Raw genomic sequence first — 18,907 nt, forward strand, 5'->3', positions numbered from 1 at the left:
TACATAATATCAACGTTAACAACGTAACTGCTTTATTTGAGCAACAGTTTGAATATATATATTTTATTATTTTGTTTTTTACGTGACTGTGTTTCGAACGCGATTTTCACATACATGTGTTGCTCAGTGTAAATAGACGATCTTTGTAGCTGGTCGGATGACATAACAGGGAACGAGTTATAAAACGAGGGCATGCTGTATTGTTTGTATTCGGTAACCTTCGGCTAAAGCTAAGCTAACATAGCGTAGCTACATTAACATGTAAACCGATGGATCCTGTAATGACTACAGCGAATATTCATCACGACTGTGAAACTGAGTGAGTTCATCTTTACTTTACGTCACAACCTGTATTCAATACACGGCAGCTAAACTTCAAATATGAGTTTTTAAAAAAAAAAACAAAAAAAAAAAACAATGTAAAATCACTCATTTGTTTTCAATGTGGTGCTAAAATTGTGTTTTCTATGTGTTCTTTAACAGACCTATTAGTTGTAATGCATTGACTGCATTAGGGAAATGGTTTTTGTTAAAGTTAAAAGCGTTTTATCTCATTAAACACATTACGTATGCTAGCTTTTCTTTAGCTAAAAGGGACCAAGTTGAGAAAAGTATTTTAATTTGTCAGTAAATTCAGTATGGGGGGAAATTATTATTTTTTTTTCTCTCCCAAAATAAACCAGTATTTCCTGGTTTCCAGATTGTGATTTGCTCTAGGAGTGTCTCTTTCCTTTGTGAACTCTTCATCTGCTTTGACTGGTAAACAGGTGAAAGGTGAGGTGAAACATGTTGGTTTTAAAGGGTGGGGGTTATTCATTCATGGCTTCATATTATGATTGAGGAAAAACACAACAAAAGTGGGTTGTGCACCTGTTAAACTACTTTGATAATGGAGTGCTGACTAATGTACGGAGTGGATTATAAGGACAATTTATATAGATAAAATAATTTTGGGCAAATCTAGATTAAAGACAAAATGTCGAGTTTAAAGTAGAAATTTTGAGAATAAAGTCGAAATTTCAAAAATGATCTCAAAATACGATATTGTGATTAAAGTCGAAGGTTTGCTATAAAGTCTAATCTACGGAAGCAGACGAGGGCCAATTCACCATATACGATAACAGAGTGTGTGTGTGTCAGTGGTAATTTTGTTGACTAAAAAAATGTCGTTATGGTTTTCTACTACATTCTTTGAAGTGACAATAACGAGACTATGACTAATTAGAAAATAAAATATAAACTGTTGTATCGTCACTGGTTGTTCCGTCACTGTCGGACCCGTGTCCTTCTAGCTATAGTTCCGTCAGTTTTATTTTAACCCTAACCCAGGAATTCCCCTAAAATGTTCCTTTTTTTAATTTCATATATGTATTTTTAAAGCTGGAATTTGCCGTGTTAAATATGTTGAAATGAGAAAAAAAAATATGTCAGAAGTGGAATTCGAACCCACATCAGCGGAAGAAAAAAATCCTTGAGTCTAGCACCTTAGACAACTCGGCCATCCTAACACGGTGGTAATACTTTTTCAATAACTAATAAAAATGAAAGTATACGTACTAGTCACATGGAATGTGCAGAAGCGGATTAGAGCCAATTTTGATGGGGAAAATAATTTGGGGTCAATTAAGAATAATACTGAGATTAAAGTAGAAATTTCGAGAATAAAGTTGAAATATAATGTTGAGACTAAAGACGAAAATAACTAGATTTAAGTCCAAATTTCAAAAAATGAACTCGAAATACAATATTGTGATAAATGTTCCAGGTTTGCTAATCAGTCAAATCTACAGAAGCTGACGAGGGCCAATTCACCATATGACAACAAACAGCAGCTCGTGGTCATCTACAAAATGCTGTCTATCGATGAATGCGTTAAACTTTTCTTCGAAGTTGGGTTTAATAACAAAGAGATTTTTTCTTTTTTAACTTTGCTAATGATGTCTAATCAATGGAACCGGACTCGGGCCAATTCACCATATACAACAACAGTCTTCATCAAAACTGGCCCTAATCTGTGTCTGTAGCTCCTCAATAGCCACAGGCGGACTGAATGCTCCACCTCTTCCAAACTTGACTGGTTTTATCTTCTGAACAGATTATGTTTTTGGCTAAATCTCTTCAAAATCCTTAAAGAGTAACTAAACCCCTGCTTTCTACTGACCTACCACTAGGGGGGAAATTCTAAAAGTGCCTTGATTATGGGCGTTACTTCTGTAGCAGTAAGACATGCCCGGTCAGTCAGGACGGTCAACGCTGTGTGCAGAGACAGACAGGAATATACACACATGATGCGTCTGTACACACACATAGCGAGTTCACAGCTGAGATGTGTCACTACACCCACACAATCACGATGTGAAGCTCACACACGGCCCTACAGCCCCGCTCTGCCACTACCTCACGCACTTAGCACAAATTGGCCCTAATCCTCTTCCGTACTAATGTAAACTGATGATGGGTAAGTTAAACAAGCAATAACTGCTTTGTCACTGCTGTGGCTTTGAGCTGTCAGAGTGACTGATGGCATGATTGCTGTGAAATGTGTCTCCCCTGCATATGCCTGATGGAAATTATAACATACAACAGCATTTTTAGTTTGGACCGCGCGTGCTATCAACTATTGTTTTTATTATTTTTAATTCTCCTGTTTAATTTCACTGTGTCAGAACAAGTTCAGTCAGCAGCTGGTGGCCTTCTTGGCGTCCGACCTCCATGTCTCTTTTGAAGACGGCAGAGTCCAAGATCCTTTCCTGTAAGAACACGTTTACATATGGTTTACATGTGATTATGTAACGCCTCCAAAGGAATGTAAATAGCTGCTGAACTGAAGTGCTGTTGTTGTTTCGTCCAGTTATTCAGAATGATTTATGGGCCAGGTTTGTAACCCTACCCAATCAGGAGAGAATATGGACTCTGTCCATCACTAATAAGACGGCTAGGAAACCTACAGAACAAGGTACTGTTCTCACCAGAAATGTAACTAAGCTTTACATTATGTGTCAAATGAAATAAAAATGACAAAATATTGTTGTATTCAGCTCCTAAAACCCCCCTGGTGATGGTCCACGGCTTCGGAGGGGGAGTGGGACTGTGGGTCAGGAACCTTGATGGGCTCTGCAGATCACGGCCCGTTCACGTCTTCGACCTTTTAGGCTTCGGTCGGAGCTCCCGGCCTTTTTTTTCCTCGGACGCTTCCGAAGCGGAGGAACAGTTTGTAACTTCCATTGAACAGTGGAGGCAGTCTGTGGGCCTGGAGAACATGATTCTACTGGGACACAGTCTGGGAGGATACCTCGCCACCTCATACGCCATCCAATACCCATCTAGGTAATCCTATAGATACTGTTTTTCTCAACCAGGGCTGATAAAAAACAAAATGTAGCTTTATTACTGCAATATTTCAGACTTTCATCTGATAGATTCACGTTCTCTGTTCTCAACAATCAATACCATATGTGTCAACACCATAGGTAACAAGTAACAAAGTACAAATACTTTAATACTTCGTTACTGTACTTAAGTCACTTTTTCTTGTGTCTGTACTTTACTTGAGTATTTATTTTTTTGGCAACTTTTTACTTTTACTCCTTACTTTTTTAAACCTATCTGTGCTTTCTACTCCTTTCATTTTAAAAATGAGTTTGTTACTTTTAAGACCTTCGCAGATGACGTCGGGACGTAAAAAGACCCAAAATTTTGGTAGTTTGAGCTTTTTTTTTCCTATTAGACAGGTCCTTCAGTTTTATGCTTAACATTTTCAAGTTTTTAAAAATGTTAAACTCAAAGCTGCTCTGGGTTTAATTGAGCATTTGCTTTTTTTTCTTAAAACATTTTATTTACAAATTGTATTTATAATGAGTGCTAAATTATCCATGTGTTCATGAACGGTAACATATTTAACCTGTTTCCACGTACCAGTTTTCTACAAGTTCTTAAAAAAAATAAAAGATATGGAATTTGCTGATTTTAATTAATTCTGGTGCAAAATTTTTGGTTGGCTCTTAACATAACTGTTAAATATAACTTGGAAAATGTAATTATCATTATCTAAAATATCAGCATCAGTTATTTAAAAATTACTCCACTTGCTAGTTAATTCCAATAAATAAATCCAATGAAATGTTTATAATTCCGGTGTAGTGTTGACATTGGCTCCTACCTCGGGTTGCATAAGGGGTGTAAAATTTCTGGTAAATTTCCATGTTCATTTGTTATTCAAAAATATAAACTTTTATTTGGAAGCACTTGTTAATTATTTGCCTGTTAAGGGCCAACCTTTTAAATATTTAATTTACTGTTAATTCCTATCGAAAGTTACCAATTTTGACAGTTCCTGGAGTTTTGCAACCCTAGTTAAAATGTTATAATAATTACCAGTGCAGTGCCCGTAGGAAGTATGTATTGCTATAGAAAAGTGGGAGGGTAAGTAGCTTTTTCATGGATGGCCAAATTAGGTTGTGTTTGAAGGTGGGACACCATCACTGTAGAGGTAGGACTGATGACATCATCACTGTAGAAGTAGGACCAATGTTCATTTGTTCTAACTGATGACATCATCACTGTAGAGCTAGGACTGATGACATCATCACTGAGTCTGTTTACTCAGGAGGTGGGGCGTAGGGGTGGGGCGTCCAAACAAATCCAATGTTGCACACCCTTGAACCAAGCAGCAGCCATGTTGAAACTCTCAGGTCAGTCTGATCCTGATCTGCGGAGATATTTGAGGAACACACACACAAACACAGACAGAGATTCCTTGCTTTTATAGAGAGGTAAATAATCATTTTGAATAGATGCTAATATTTATGTTTGGATATGATACAATTATTTAAAATGAGCCTCCTCATTTTAAATAATTGGGAATTTCAATAAACAATTCCCACAAAAACACCCGATCTTAAATTCTCGTGGAAAGTTACTGGAAGTTTTCCGCCCCTTTTGCAACCCTACTCCTACCGGAGTAGTAGGTTGTTTAAGTGGTTTTCTTCACATTTTTAAAAATCTTGTTCTAACAATTACTACAGTCAACATAATAATGTATGTTGGAGCTACTTTGGATGTGTCTGAAGCTATTATTGTTGGCTTAGCCACCGGTTACACTAAATGCAATGTCATGATGTTACCATCTATGTATTTATTTGACAGGGTCAATGCAATTCAACATAGATACAAACATTTGCAGCTGATGTGATGCACATATAGTATATAGCTAAACTACTATAATTCACTACAGTAAAATAGTCAAAATACAAGGATTATAAAACACACGCACAGCTAATTACAAATGGGTTCAATTTTGGTTTGTGCTAATGTGAGCATAATGGCTGCCACCTTACCTCAAAGATGACCAGGTTTTTCCTCCTGGATGCTCGCCAAGAACTTTAAAACATATACCACAACTAGACCTTTAGTATTATTTCATCTTTTGATGGAGTTTGCACTTAAAATTCACTACAGGCACCCTTAAATGTACTTTTCTCTGAAATGCAGAATCAATTCTTGAATCTTTGTGACACTGCAATTTTTCCATCCAAATATCTTGAGGAAAGCAAACAAGCATAACCCTACTAAAAACCAATTTCTTTTAAATACAATTTGAGGTTCTTCAATTTTATCAGTGGCTCACAATCCGCCTGTAATGCACGAGGGGCGCGTCTGATGGGAAACAGAAAATGTGTTATCAACACTTTCTTGTCTTTCAGCTCTGAACGCCAGATATGTTTGATTTTTACCTTCTGGAAACTCTTTTGGGTAATCACTGGGTTTTCAAACTGTAAACACTGAGCTGTCAGTGCTCTCACATTGATGAAATCTGTAAATGGATTAACTATTTCTACAGTTTAAGTGTGACAGCAAGTTTACTTTTAGAAGAATTTAAAATCATTAAATTTCACATCTGAGGCCAGAGGTGGTAAAAGTACAAGTCTTCAGTACTCAAGTAAAAGTATAGATACTTGTTAAAAAAAAATACTTTGGTAAACGTATGGAAGTTGCTCTTTTACTTGAGTAAAAGTAAAAAGTACATGCTACTAAATGTAGTAAGTAAAAAAGTAAATCAAATGTCCTTTCAATTATAAGACAGGTTTTTTAATCCAGCAAATTCCATATCTTTTATTTTTTAAGAACTTGTAAAATGCTGGTATATGGAAATAAACTAAATCTGTTACCTTTGAACACTTGGATAATTTAGCATTCATTATCTACCTATAAAAGCAATTAATCTCTGTGGCTCAAATATCTCTGCGGTTCAGGGACAGACAGAGCGGAGACTTTCAACATGGCTGCTGCTTCGTTCAACGGTGTGCAACGTCGGATTTGTTTGGACGCCCCACCTCCTGAGTCGACGGACTCCGTGAAATTGTCATCAGTTGCAACATTTTAGAAGCTCTACAGGGATGATGTCATCAATTATAACATTTTAGGAAATTGGAGTGCCATTAATAAGCTGAAGAAGACTTTGCCAGATTTCTCTTAGACCTTGGCAAAGCTAAAATTCCACTAGTGCCAGGAGAGGGTGAGTTTGCCATTAAATTAAATGACACACTGACAATTCCTGGTGACAAACTGAAAGACATTGTCCTTTGGCTGTATGAAGATATGCTGGCCAACATTTAGTCCAACGTGGCTATGCGATTGTGTCATTTTATGCCCAACTAACTCTGAAGTCGACATAGTAAATGAGTACATGATACAAGATATTTCCAGGAGAAGAACATGTTTGCAACAGCGTTGACACTGCAGATTTAACAATTCTGTTGTTTTTGTCTTTTTACGTAGTGACGTCATCTTCCAAGGTTTTAAACAAGGTTGTAACAAACTGGCTTTGAGTCGCTACGCAGCTCATAGGACTGTTTACACACCTCTCACATGACCCGTCCAGGCTGTGACTTTCTTAAAGGGACCACGTCCTGAATGTGGTTTAGAACACGACAGAATTTAATCACACATTTCAGCTTTAATGAAGGAAAAAGTCAAAAGTGGTACAAAATGTTGATATAGAGCTGCTACTGATGAATAAATGGTCTTTGTGGCATTTTTCTCCACTGACTTTGATCCATTATTGTTTTTCTTAACAAAAAAATTGAGTTCTCGGGCCCTATAATTTCCACGTTGACGGAATCGCGGACGTAATCGAGCAATGAAAATGGAATCCACTGTTGAACGTGGAAATTGACAGAATGTGGATTAAACCCCGTCAGAATAATCCATGTCAGTACAATTTATATCTACCTTTTAACAGTATCTTACTCATTATTTTAAATTACATTTTTATTTTAACATACGTTTTTGTTTAATTATGGTTTTCTTTTTTACTAGTATTTATTTTGTTCCCTCACAGGTGTTAAAAACTAATATTTTCTAAAAGAATTGATTAATATTTTTTATTTATTTATTTTTTTTTTAAACAGAATTTTAAAAACATTAATGTGGAAAACAAGTAATTTGGAAAAAAATAAAATCGGATTTATAGGGTCCTAGAGTTCAAGTCGCCTATTGCCATTTTGAGGAAAAATATTGACATATGAATATTGGTCCATATCACCCAGGCCTAATGTAACCAAAGCAGTGATGTTTTATCTTGTAAAGGATATGATTGTCCAAACTGTGGGAAATGAGGGGTTTTGAGGGATTTTACCTCAATAACCAATGGAAATCACTAGACTGCTGGTGGTGCCTTGTTATGTAGCAATTGATGCTAATGCTACGCCACTTTAGTTAAACAAAGTAAAAAGACTGTGTGACTAAAATAACTTGTCAGCCTTTTTGTTTGATGTTAATTGTGCTTGGAACCAGTTTGATTAATTGCTTACATGCATTTTAAAAAATACTTGAAAAGTACCCTGACTTAAATTATCTTTTATATATTTTGTCCATTTACTGTAGGCTGATGATTTTAAGTAGGTGAATTGTGTGTGTGTTTTTTTTTAATTGGTGAATAACTAAAATAGTCTAAATGGTCTGAATGAAACAATCGGGTTAAAATCGTGATTGTGATATTGTGATGTGAATATTTTTTCCGTATCGCCCACCTCTAATCACGTCAGCTATCTTTTATCATCTTAATCCTATCCTGCTCTCTTTGTTTTCAGAGTGTCACACCTTATTTTAGTCGACCCCTGGGGCTTCCCCGAGCGACGCCAGCCTGAGCCCCAACAGCATGAAGGTCAGGGGACAGAGTTGGTGAAGAGGTCGGGCCCCCCACGCTGGGTGAAAGCAGTCGCCACCATTGTGTCCTACTTCAATCCTCTGGCTGTGATCAGAGTGGCCGGTCCGTGGGGTAAGAACATAAAAGGGTGATTTATTTAGTTCAGTGGTGCGTGAGAGTCCTCCTCACCTTTCTGCACAATGTCTCCATCCTTTCAGGTCCGGGCTTGGTGAACAGATTTCGACCTGATTTCAAACGAAAATTTGAGGATCTGTTCGATGACGATACGATGACGCAGTACATCTACCACTGTAATGCTCAAACCCCAAGGTTCGTCCAAAAGATAATAAAAATAAGTAAAAACTTGAGATCACTTGAAACTTACTACTTCCTTTCTCCTCCACAGTGGGGAGGTGGGCTTCAGAGCCATGACTGAATCCCTTGGCTGGGCCAAGAAGCCCATGATGCATCGGGTGAACCTCCTGCCCCCCTCCATGCCCCTCACCATGCTGTACGGAGCCCAGTCCTGGATGGACAGCTCGTCTGGAGACAAAGTGGCACAAATAAGAAATCCGGCAGATACTCGAGTGCTGGTGAGTAGAAAACATTGAAAACTGTAAACGTGATGAAAATCCCCAAATACTAACGTTAATAATTAGTGATGCACCGAAAATGTTCGGCCGAAAAACACTATATTTTCACCGAAAAAAGCCGGCCCAAACAGGATGTTGTGATGATAATTATCCATTTTCAGACCCGCTTTGTCCTATTTCAGGGTTGCAGGCATCTGCCGGTGCCTAGATGATAATGATAATAATAATAATACATTTTATTTAAAAGCGCTTTTTAAGACACTCGAAGTCAAAATGATGTGGTAAACGCCACGGCCAGCGCACACGATTGTCTGGAAACGGGCCAACTTGTCCGCTGACTCACGGAGCGTCTGTATTTGAATACATCTGAGCACTGAAAGCATTTCCTGAGCAGAGTTGAGCGAGCACGTAAGTGTGTTTATGTTTCTGTGTCACTTTGACTCTATAGTTACGTGTAGCCATCCATTAACACAGACCACACAGCAGCCTGACGCATCGCTACGTATCAGCAGTAGAATCTGGTTTCAGTCTGTCAGCGCACATTTCACAGAGATCCTCTTTACTAGATCACTACGGTACTTGGTCCACATTACAACCATCATTACTCGGATGGGATTAAACCAGAATGCACAAGAAATGATGCATGAAGCACACTGGGACGCACACGCTCTGTGACGTAAATGTACTTTGTGTTTCTCATGAGAAGATATTTCACTTTACTTTCTTATTTTATACTTCGCATTGTTGGAATGTCAGTGCTAAATAAATATTTTCATATTTTAAATGTATTTATTCTTTGAAGCATTGATATTTATACAATTGCAATGTTTTAATTTTAGTGAGGTTAGTCGACATTTATCACCATAAATGCAATGAGACTAATAATTTGCATAATTATTTCTTTCGGTTTTTGACCTTGGCTTTTTCATTTTCAGTTTCGGCCAAGAAATTTCATTTCATTGCATCCCTATTAGTAGTTATTTTACTAGAGATGTTCGATATGTCGATATTGTCCAACATTTAATATACAAACTCTAACATTAATTGATAAAGACGCATGCATGGACCCCCTCCCCCAAACTAATTTTAGGTCTTATTGTATATCTCTTTGTAAAATTAACCCTACTTTTAATATGATGTCCAACTAGATCAATTTTATCTTAATTTTAAAACATCATCATCATGCAAAATAGGAAAATTAATTGAACTTCAGTAATGGAAAAATTGCCTCATTTATTTTTAAGATAAACATATCATTGTAAAAACCAATAATCTATATCAACCAATTCTACATTTTATGGCAAATATTGGCCGATAATATGGGTGGACGATGTCTATTTTTTATGACTTGCAGGCAGTGTGGTTGTGACTGTTTTATTTTTTATTTTGCAGCTTATAAACGGAGCCTCTCACCACGTTTATGCCGATCAACCAGAAGAGTTCAACAGAGTGGTAGAAAATATATGTACGAGTGTGGACTGAGCCACAGTCTCATATGTTTAGTTTCTATGACCTTTGCATGTTAAGCATGGTGGATGTTTCTTTATCAGGGCATTTGGAAGTCAGTTTTGAATCACATCAAGTTTAAATTTATATTAAAACTATGGATATTTAGCCAGTATATAATGTATGTTCTATTTATCTGAATGTATTGCATTTGTGGTGACTGATTAACTTTTTTTTTTTTTTTTTCCATTGTTCCTGATTGTGTCTGTGATCACTGCACTTCTTACTTGTATCAAATAACTGTTTGTATTTTTTTAAAGCCATAATATAAAATAAAAGCCTATTCAACTTAAGCCACCCACGTGATGCACTTTATAGCCCCACCAGTAGAGGTCAGTAGGAAGTGGCATCGTCAGTTAAGTACGCTACTATTGGTTCAAAGTGTAAATATAGAAAGTATGTATTTCACATGATTTGATTGCAACAATAAAAGGTATTTTAATTATAGTTCCCTATTCGTAGGTATTTATCAATTTTTCAATTAAATAAAAGAAGGGATTGATTTAATAACTGATTTAATTGGTAAGTGATTAAACTATCAGTTTAATAAATCTAAACCAAAATAGTGTAGATTAATTAAAAAATGTACACATATTAGCAATTCCACTTACAGTATATCAAATCAGGCTTTTCTTAAAAGTGAGACTTAAAAAATCAAAATCCGATCATTTATTCTACAATCAAAGTTCAATAAATACGTTATCAATGTGGATTACATTGGTTTAAGGGCAACATTTTCATTAGGGACACATGTTGGAAATCATGGAGTTTAAAGGTTGCAGTAGCTCACCTAACGTTGAACATGAGATTGATGAAGGTAACGGAGTGGAGTGGGAAACATGAAGGTTGGTCACAGCCATCACACACTGAGGTACAACTCAATGGTTCCTGTTGTAATACCTGATGTCCTTCATTTGCCTTTTTAAAAATGTACGTTAAAAAGTTGTTTTCGGGTTTCCATGGATACGGTTGAAGATAACGGAGTGGAAAGGAGAAGTGCTGAAAATCATTCATCAAACTTGCATTATAATAAAAAAACTAACATAACTAGAAATCTAGGATTTTTCTGCTTTATGAAGCAATACACACTTGATATTTCAGTGGTTAAAATCTTCCTTTCAGCTAAAGTTATGAATTACTTGCCAATACTTCCACCTGCGTCACAACAATAGGATCACATATTCACTTGGGAACATTAGAACATTATTCAGTACAGAATTGTAAAGGATTTGTTATTATTGAAGTGAGAAAGTTATCATTTCATGTTCCCTTTTCAACTCTCTGTTTTCATAAATGTTGCCCTGTAGCTTAGACCTTTTACCATTTTCTTTTAAATTCATGCCTGTATCATCACCAAATCCCCCTCATCCATCACATCACACCAGTATTCCAGCTGCTCCGCTGGCTTTCCGTTAGACATCGGATAGAATTCAAGATTTCACCTAGTGCGTCTATAAATCAACTACAATCTTCCTCATTCATCCTCCTCACTGTCCCATTCCCCCCACCCCAGCCTGTCCCAGAGCCTTCAGCCGCTCCGCCCCTTATCTGCGTTCTTTCTCCCTCTTCAATATGGAATCTCTTCCACTGAAATGAACAGGCAAAACAAAATCAGTTTGAATCACTCTTTCAGCCAGACATGGAGAATCTGTTCCACATGTGGCCCTTGGGCTAACTTTGTGTACAAAAAAATGACTCCAAAAACTCAAAAAAGTACAGGAAAAATACTCAAAAGAAAACATAAATACACTAAAATCACTCCAAAAATGTACAAAACAAGAGCAATCGGAGAGTCCAAAACTGGTTCTGGATACTGTATCGACAATAGAAGCCGGAACCTCTCCAAAATCTCCAAATTTCTTCTTTCTTTTGACATTGTCTACCAGCTCACCAAATTTCATTTTAATCCGTTCAGAACTTTGTGAGATATCACGCTAACAAACATCCACGGACAGACAGACAAACGCTGGAAAATCAGTCACTATAATTATATAATATAATAGTATGTGAAATAAATGAATTACACAAAAGGAAAGAAAACACTAATAACAAATTTGCACAAAAGGACTCCAAAAAGACATAAAATGACAACAAAAACACTGAAAAATAAATATTTAAGAAAATGATCATAAAAATGCACCAAACAACAGAAATCCACGAAATGCACAAAGCCTTTTTTTGTTGGGATCAGACAATGACCCCACTGCGATATAAAAATAATATTAATAAGTTGCCCTTTTCTGCTTTTTTGTTCTAAGAACTGTTGATTTGAACTTATTTCTAATATTTTATTATGTATGTATGTCGTGTGGTGACCTTGAGAGCTTATTAAAGCTGTTCCAAAAAAGTATTATTTACATAACAATGTTTGGGATTGTTATTTAGAATCCCCACGGTCATGGAATTTCTGGAAAAGTTATGGAATTTGAAAAAAAAAACCATTTTACAGTCTTGAAAAGTCATGGTATATTTGAATTGTTTTGGAAATATAGCTTTTTTTTTTTTTTGATTGCTAGCAAGCATTGGTCGAAACAGAAGTCACATGTTCAAAACTCTTATAACACAGTCTGCATTTCCATTAGACATCTCAGCTCAACAAAAGTGTTTCTCGCCAACAAAGCACTTCATACACGTCCCAAATGAAGCTCCTTCAACCACACACACAGTAAATAGTCTCACTGTGGAAACACACAGTGTCACTCTGAACTCACTCAACTACAACATACCAACAACAGAGAGCATTACATAAAATACATCTCATATTTCAATCTTGAATGATTCTTGTCAGGTAAATCAGTATTTTATTATAAAATAAGATCTTAGCAACATCTTTGATGGTTCTAAATGATTGTTTATGCTGTGATATACAGCAACAAGACGACTGAAACATTTTACAGCAAGAATCTACTTCAGTACCTTACAAAAAATATTACTTATATTACATTAGTCTAAACAGAAAAATACAGAATCTCAGAATTCCAGGTCAGAATAGAAATCAATTCCACATCACATCCTATTGGCGAATAAAAATATTCATACATGCAAATCAGTAACTTTTTGGCGAAATTCACCATTTTGAACTTAAAATAGGTCATTTACGTGAATCATATAGATCCGGTGAGTTGGTTTATTATTATTTTTTAATATTGTACTTAATATTTTGCAAATTTGAGGTACTTTTATATTTATATATATATATATATATATATATATATATATATATATATATATATATATATATATATATATATATATATATATATATATATATATATATATATATAATATTGTAATCTTTCACAAACCACAACTTAAGTGGTGTAAATAAATATTTTTAGGCTTGAAGAAAATAATGTATTTTGCCTTATTGTACTATTTAGAGTGTTCCAGATTGCTTAATTTGTGTGTTAAGATAAGAAAAAAATGATCCCCCCTACAATGGGTTTTGTTGTCAAATTTTTCATGCGGTTAGTGTTTGAAAAATGTATTGATTACAGTTATAAAAGAGACATAAATTACTTGTAAAATCTGGTGCAATACAGTAATTGTGGGATGCATGTGATATATTGCCTTTTGTTTTGCTGGAAAATTCTCATAATTGATGCAACTGATGAACGCTGCAAGTTTGGCTGCAGCATCTAAAAGAGAGAGTCCATATTTTAGCACATGGTCAATCACTGAGGTCTTCCTCCTCTCCCTCCTCCCCCTCCTCTCCTGGCCGCTCTCCCTACATCCTCATCCGCTGCTCTTTGATCCTTACTTAGTCAAAGGAAAAAGAATCAGATCCACTTCTTTGTTTCTAATGAGGCCAAACACAGATCACCTGAATCAGTTTCAGTTGACTACAAACTCAGCTGTGTTTGGAATTTCATCATTGTTTTATTCATTTTTATTGTCATTTTTTTTTAATGTAGAAATTTGAGATGTCCCAATACAACTCTTTCGTTTCCGATATGATACCAATATTGCAGCCTTGCATATCGGCTGATACCGATATTAATCCGATATCAGCATGAATCATACATACTTTTTTTTTTTTCCTCTTTTTTCCTTAAAAGGCTCATGTTAAGTTAAATGAGCTTTTCTGTGCTTTAAACATGATAAAAGTGCTATTTGGGCTTCATACACATGCCCAAGGTGTTTTTTTCATTGATTCCCTCAATCGTATTTTCTACAGTCTATGTATGTACAGGCGAATGCCCCGCCCCCACGCTCTGTCTCTGTTTATAAAGCAGCATGAGCTCAGCTACGGAGTGGGTGGGAGGAGGGCGGGCCGTTCTCTGGCCCTACTTCACCGTGCGGGGAGGAGGAAGTCAGTGTCCCGGCTATAGACACGCCCACTCATGAATATGCATAAGTAGGCCGCAAATCAGCCTGTTTGTGTAGAGTTGATCAGAAAGTGACTTTTCAAAGTCAAACTTTGGAAAACAGGAGAGTTTGGGAAAATAAACCTCAAATACTATGTTTTTGGAGTTCTTAGAACAAATGGAGATGGGTGAAAAATAGCATGACATGGGAACTTTAATAAAAAAAAATTATTACTTGTAGTGTGGAATGTTAGCAAAGGCTTGATCAAGTGATGTTACTCAAAAACTGACCCATTTATTATTAACCAATTGGTTACATTATTTTTAACCTTCAACATAATATCTACAGTATTCTACATTTGAATAAAATAAGTGAAAAACGAATTTTAAAAAAAAAAAGGAAAATCTGGAAATTTGAATTCGATATTTGTTTTTAAGGCTAATATCAGACCGACATCCGATATTGATATCGGATTGGGACACCTCTAATAGATATAATATAGACATTCCCCATGTTTTTCCCTCTATCGTTCGGTTTTGATTGTGTTTTAAAACTGTTTTGAACAAAGTGTGTTAGCATTAAAAAATGTGCTGTAAAAGTTTAGAGTTTTTCAGGTGGTGAACTAGTGACTGCAGAAAAAAGTTCATAAATTTTGGCGACTGCGGTCACTGAATGCATTTTGTGTGAAAGCAATGAAAAATGATTCACAGTTGTGACCTCAGTTTCAATCAATACTTGTTAGAAAAAAAAACTGTATTTTAATGTTTAAAATATGTTAAACCCCAAAGATTTTAAGTGTTATCCTAAAGTGAAAGTGCTGCATACCAGCAGCATAATTCACACAAATTCACGTACATTCACTCTCCGTCTCATTTATAAAACTGTGCGTAGCTAAGATCCCTTCAGCTGGCGTACGCTAAAAATCAGGAAACGCAAACGCAAAGAAAAGCTCTTCGCACTTCAGAACTAAGTCATGGAAATGTTGGTAAAATATTTTTGACAAATCATTGTGGAAAAAAGTGTGGGAACCCTGATTATTGACAGTTTCCTGATGTACTATCACAATCACTGTTTCTGCCCTTGGCCTCATTAGTCACGTTGAGTGATGTGAGTGTGTTTCAACATTGCCACACACACATAACGTCATTATTACCCCAATCCCCAATGACGGCATGTCTCACATTGTGTAGAAATAAATACAAAGTAACTCGGGGAGACTTTCAAATGTTAGTTTAATTGACAACACAACATAAATGATACAAAAAAAAAAAAAGATTAAATATAGATAAGGCTGATAAACAACATTGTTAATACTGTTTTCTTCACATTGTACTTTTTAGTGCTACAGCTATAAAGAAAGCACAATAGGCAAAGCAAAAGTAAAATGATGGTCGTTGTGGTTTCTGTTTAGGTGTGCAGGTTATTTACAGTAAGTTATGATTGTATATCAGTGTTAAAAACAGCAAAATACAAAATATTTCATTTACCGGTTTTCTACTGCCGGTCTGGTCTGCAGGAAGCGATCTCAGTTTATTGCAGATCTAATGCAAAAAAATTAAATTAAATAGAAACAATGAATAGTTTCTTCTCAGTATACAATATCACATTTTAACTTCACTATCCATCACATATAATTGCATTTATTGATGATAAAATCTTAAATCACAAACATTGGTTGGCACTGATTTAAAACACCATTTTCTTTCCAATGATCTCAGTTAACTTTCCTTCATTTAAGCCACGCTAAGTTCATTTTGTCTTAAAACTTTTCACATTATGCAGTACAGTATTCACATGATCATTATTTTTAATGCTCCTTCACTTGCTTTCCATTCAGTGATTTGAAAAAATATTAGTGGTTTCAACATTTTTTTTAATTTTTTTTAAAGCTTGCCGTGCGTATACGGCAATAAAATGTAGTTGTACTAAAGCACGTGTCAAACTCGAGGATTTTTAGAGCATCCAATTTGGCCTGCAGTAGACAGTAAAAATGACAGAGATAACACTAATTATTGTGTAAATTACCAAATAATCCAGTTTAATTTAATGCCCCTCTAGGGGCTTGGATTTTTAAGTCTGGTTACCGGACTCAAAACGCCATTCACACTGTTCTTGTTGTTTTTGTTGTTGTGTACACTAGTTAAAATCACTTCTCCTCTGTTATTCATGAACAAATCAGGCTGAAATTTGGTAGATATAATCTATGGATGTGTACGCATCGACGCTCCAGCCCGATTTTTGATTTAGAGCCTCCCCAAAAAAAAAAAAAAAATACAAAAGTCGATTACTCATTTATTTGCGAGTCAATTATTACCACTGTCGTTGGTACCAAATCATTGGCACATACCAATGTATAAATGGGGCCCATTACCCTGTACGTGACACTGGGGTGCAAGGGGGCCCCATTTTTCAAATTACTATTCCTCCATTAGCTCATGTTAGGTGGTCGAAATGCAGTTTGGTATGAATTAATATGATGAGACGCTCAGAGCCCTTTTTTTAAAAATGGGACCCGGGGACCAACCCCCTATTTCTGGTCATTTCTAAATTTTTAGTAACATGGTCGTGATATATCGTTTCAAAGTTAATTCAACGTAGATTACGATTATGCCTCACACAATTTGATTAGGGGCCCCTTTTTTAGGCAATTTCCATTAAAGTTGTTTTGTCATTTATTTGTGTCAAATATTGCGAGAGTTGGTGGTACCGCATCATTGACGCATACCAATACAGTATTTGAATGGGGCCCATTACTCTGCATGTGCCACGGGGGCACCAGATGGCCCCCCGGGTGCCCCATTTTTCAAATGACTACTCCTCCATTAATGCTCGTGGAATCAGGCTGAAATTTGACATGGATATTCTATGAGCGGATGTCAAGGGCCTCTCGGAGACCTTTTTGAAAGGGGGGGGACGTGGGCCCACCCCCTTTTTCGGTCATTTCTTAATTTATCGGAACATAGCCGTGTGATCTATCTTTTCAAATGCAATTCAACATAGATTACGATTCATCGTTGCACATTTTCATTTGTTTTACTTGGTGGAAGCGAGTCATTTCACTGAATTCTTTGGAAGGTGGTACGTGCTATTGGGCACGGAGACGTTCCGCGGGCCCGGCTGTAGTTCATCAGAACTTGTTTAATTACAAATTGTGGAAATAACTCTCAATTTTTCCACAGGTTTTGCAATTTCTTACAAACAATTTCACAAAATTCCTTTAAATTACACAAAAATTGGTTACAAAAAGGTGAACATCCGGCAGGGACTGATATTAAAAACTTGGTCACAATTGATGTTAAAATTGTTCTTTTTTTCCCCACATAAAATCTTCAGCCCACTTGAGATCAAACTGATCCATAATTGGCCCCTTAACTAAAACGTGTTTGACCCCTGTACTACAGCGAGATATAATTGCACGTATAGATTATTGGAAATGTTAGAAAAACAAATGACAAAATGTTACGCTTGTTAAGCGTCCACAGAAAAGTAAAGAACAGATGAAATTGCTTCACTCCAGTATTGTTAGATGTGCCTCAGATAACGTCAGATAGAAGCTGAAACCCTTTTAGTTTTCAACGACAACAATGTCAGCCACTCCGTGCACTTGTGTGAGCTGTTTGCAGTCGAGAGACGCCACCAGCTTCCTCAGCCCGGGTTGAGAAGGAATGAAGTGCTCGGTCAGTGTCACAGTGGAGAGGCCGCTGACGTCTCTGAAAGAAGCCAAGAGGAGTGATGTGTTAGCGTGGAGAGGGGTGAGAGGAAAAAAGACTAAATGAAAGCCCATTTGATGTTCTCTTACCCAGAGGTGAAAGTAACAGATTACAAATACTCACGTTGCTGTTATTGAGTTTCTTTTATGGGTAATTGTACTTTTTTGAGTGTATTTCTGAATCAGTCATTTTGCTTGTGCATTTTGAAAGAATCAAAGTCATTTGTTACATTTCTACACTCATCCGCTACTGAGTAAATTATCATTTTTTGTTCAGCAGACATTGTGAAACTACAAAAAATTGAATCACCAGGTAATTATCAAATGCATCATAGTTGACCAACCAGATTACTTGAGTCGTAACGTACTGTGCCAAAGTAGCAATGAATGCCGGTTATTTCAGCCGATTAATCAATATAATATCGAAATCAGATTATTTATTGAGGGGTATTTTTAAAATGTCAAAATCGGAAAATTGATTTTTTTTTTCTCCATTTAATCACGTGTAATCAAGGCAAAGAGTCTGTCCCCCTTTACAAACTGTTGACAAAGAAGTTTCAAACGCATATTTAACGTGATAGACCCCCGCTTAATAATGAAATCCAATGTCTTTTTTTTTTTTTAATTAGAAAAAAACAAAACAAA

At 36.2% G+C, this 18,907-nt stretch overlaps 2 protein-coding genes across 4 annotated transcripts in view; one reads left to right on the forward strand and one right to left on the reverse strand.

The window, feature by feature from the left end:
* Nucleotides 1–143: 143 nt before the first annotated feature.
* Nucleotides 144–10,594, forward strand: abhd4 (abhydrolase domain containing 4, N-acyl phospholipase B). Of its 3 annotated transcripts, none has more exons than XM_028472212.1 (9): nt 161–319; nt 701–774; nt 2,667–2,752; nt 2,852–2,956; nt 3,039–3,327; nt 8,091–8,278; nt 8,365–8,476; nt 8,553–8,739; nt 10,132–10,262. In XM_028472212.1, the coding sequence occupies exons 3-9, from the start codon at nt 2,713–2,715 to the stop codon at nt 10,219–10,221; spliced, it is 1,011 nt and encodes a 336-aa protein (XP_028328013.1). In that variant the 5' UTR covers nt 161–319; nt 701–774; nt 2,667–2,712; the 3' UTR covers nt 10,222–10,262. The 3 variants fall into 3 exon arrangements, with proteins under 3 accessions (XP_028328012.1, XP_028328013.1, XP_028328014.1); XM_028472213.1 differs by having other exon boundaries at nt 180–319; nt 684–774; XM_028472211.1 differs by lacking the exon at nt 701–774 and having other exon boundaries at nt 144–319; nt 10,132–10,594.
* Nucleotides 10,595–17,791: 7,197 nt separating this feature from the next.
* tgm1l1 (transglutaminase 1 like 1) overlaps nt 17,792–18,907 on the reverse strand; it is a 28,738-nt gene continuing 27,622 nt past the window's right edge. Inside the window, 1 exon segment of the mRNA XM_028472193.1 lies at nt 17,792–18,263. Coding sequence (XP_028327994.1) covers nt 18,119–18,263 — 145 coding nt within the window. The 3' untranslated portion in view covers nt 17,792–18,118.

Source organism: Gouania willdenowi, chromosome 17, assembly GCF_900634775.1.
Source record: "Gouania willdenowi chromosome 17, fGouWil2.1, whole genome shotgun sequence".
NCBI lineage: Eukaryota > Metazoa > Chordata > Actinopteri > Blenniiformes > Gobiesocidae > Gouania > Gouania willdenowi.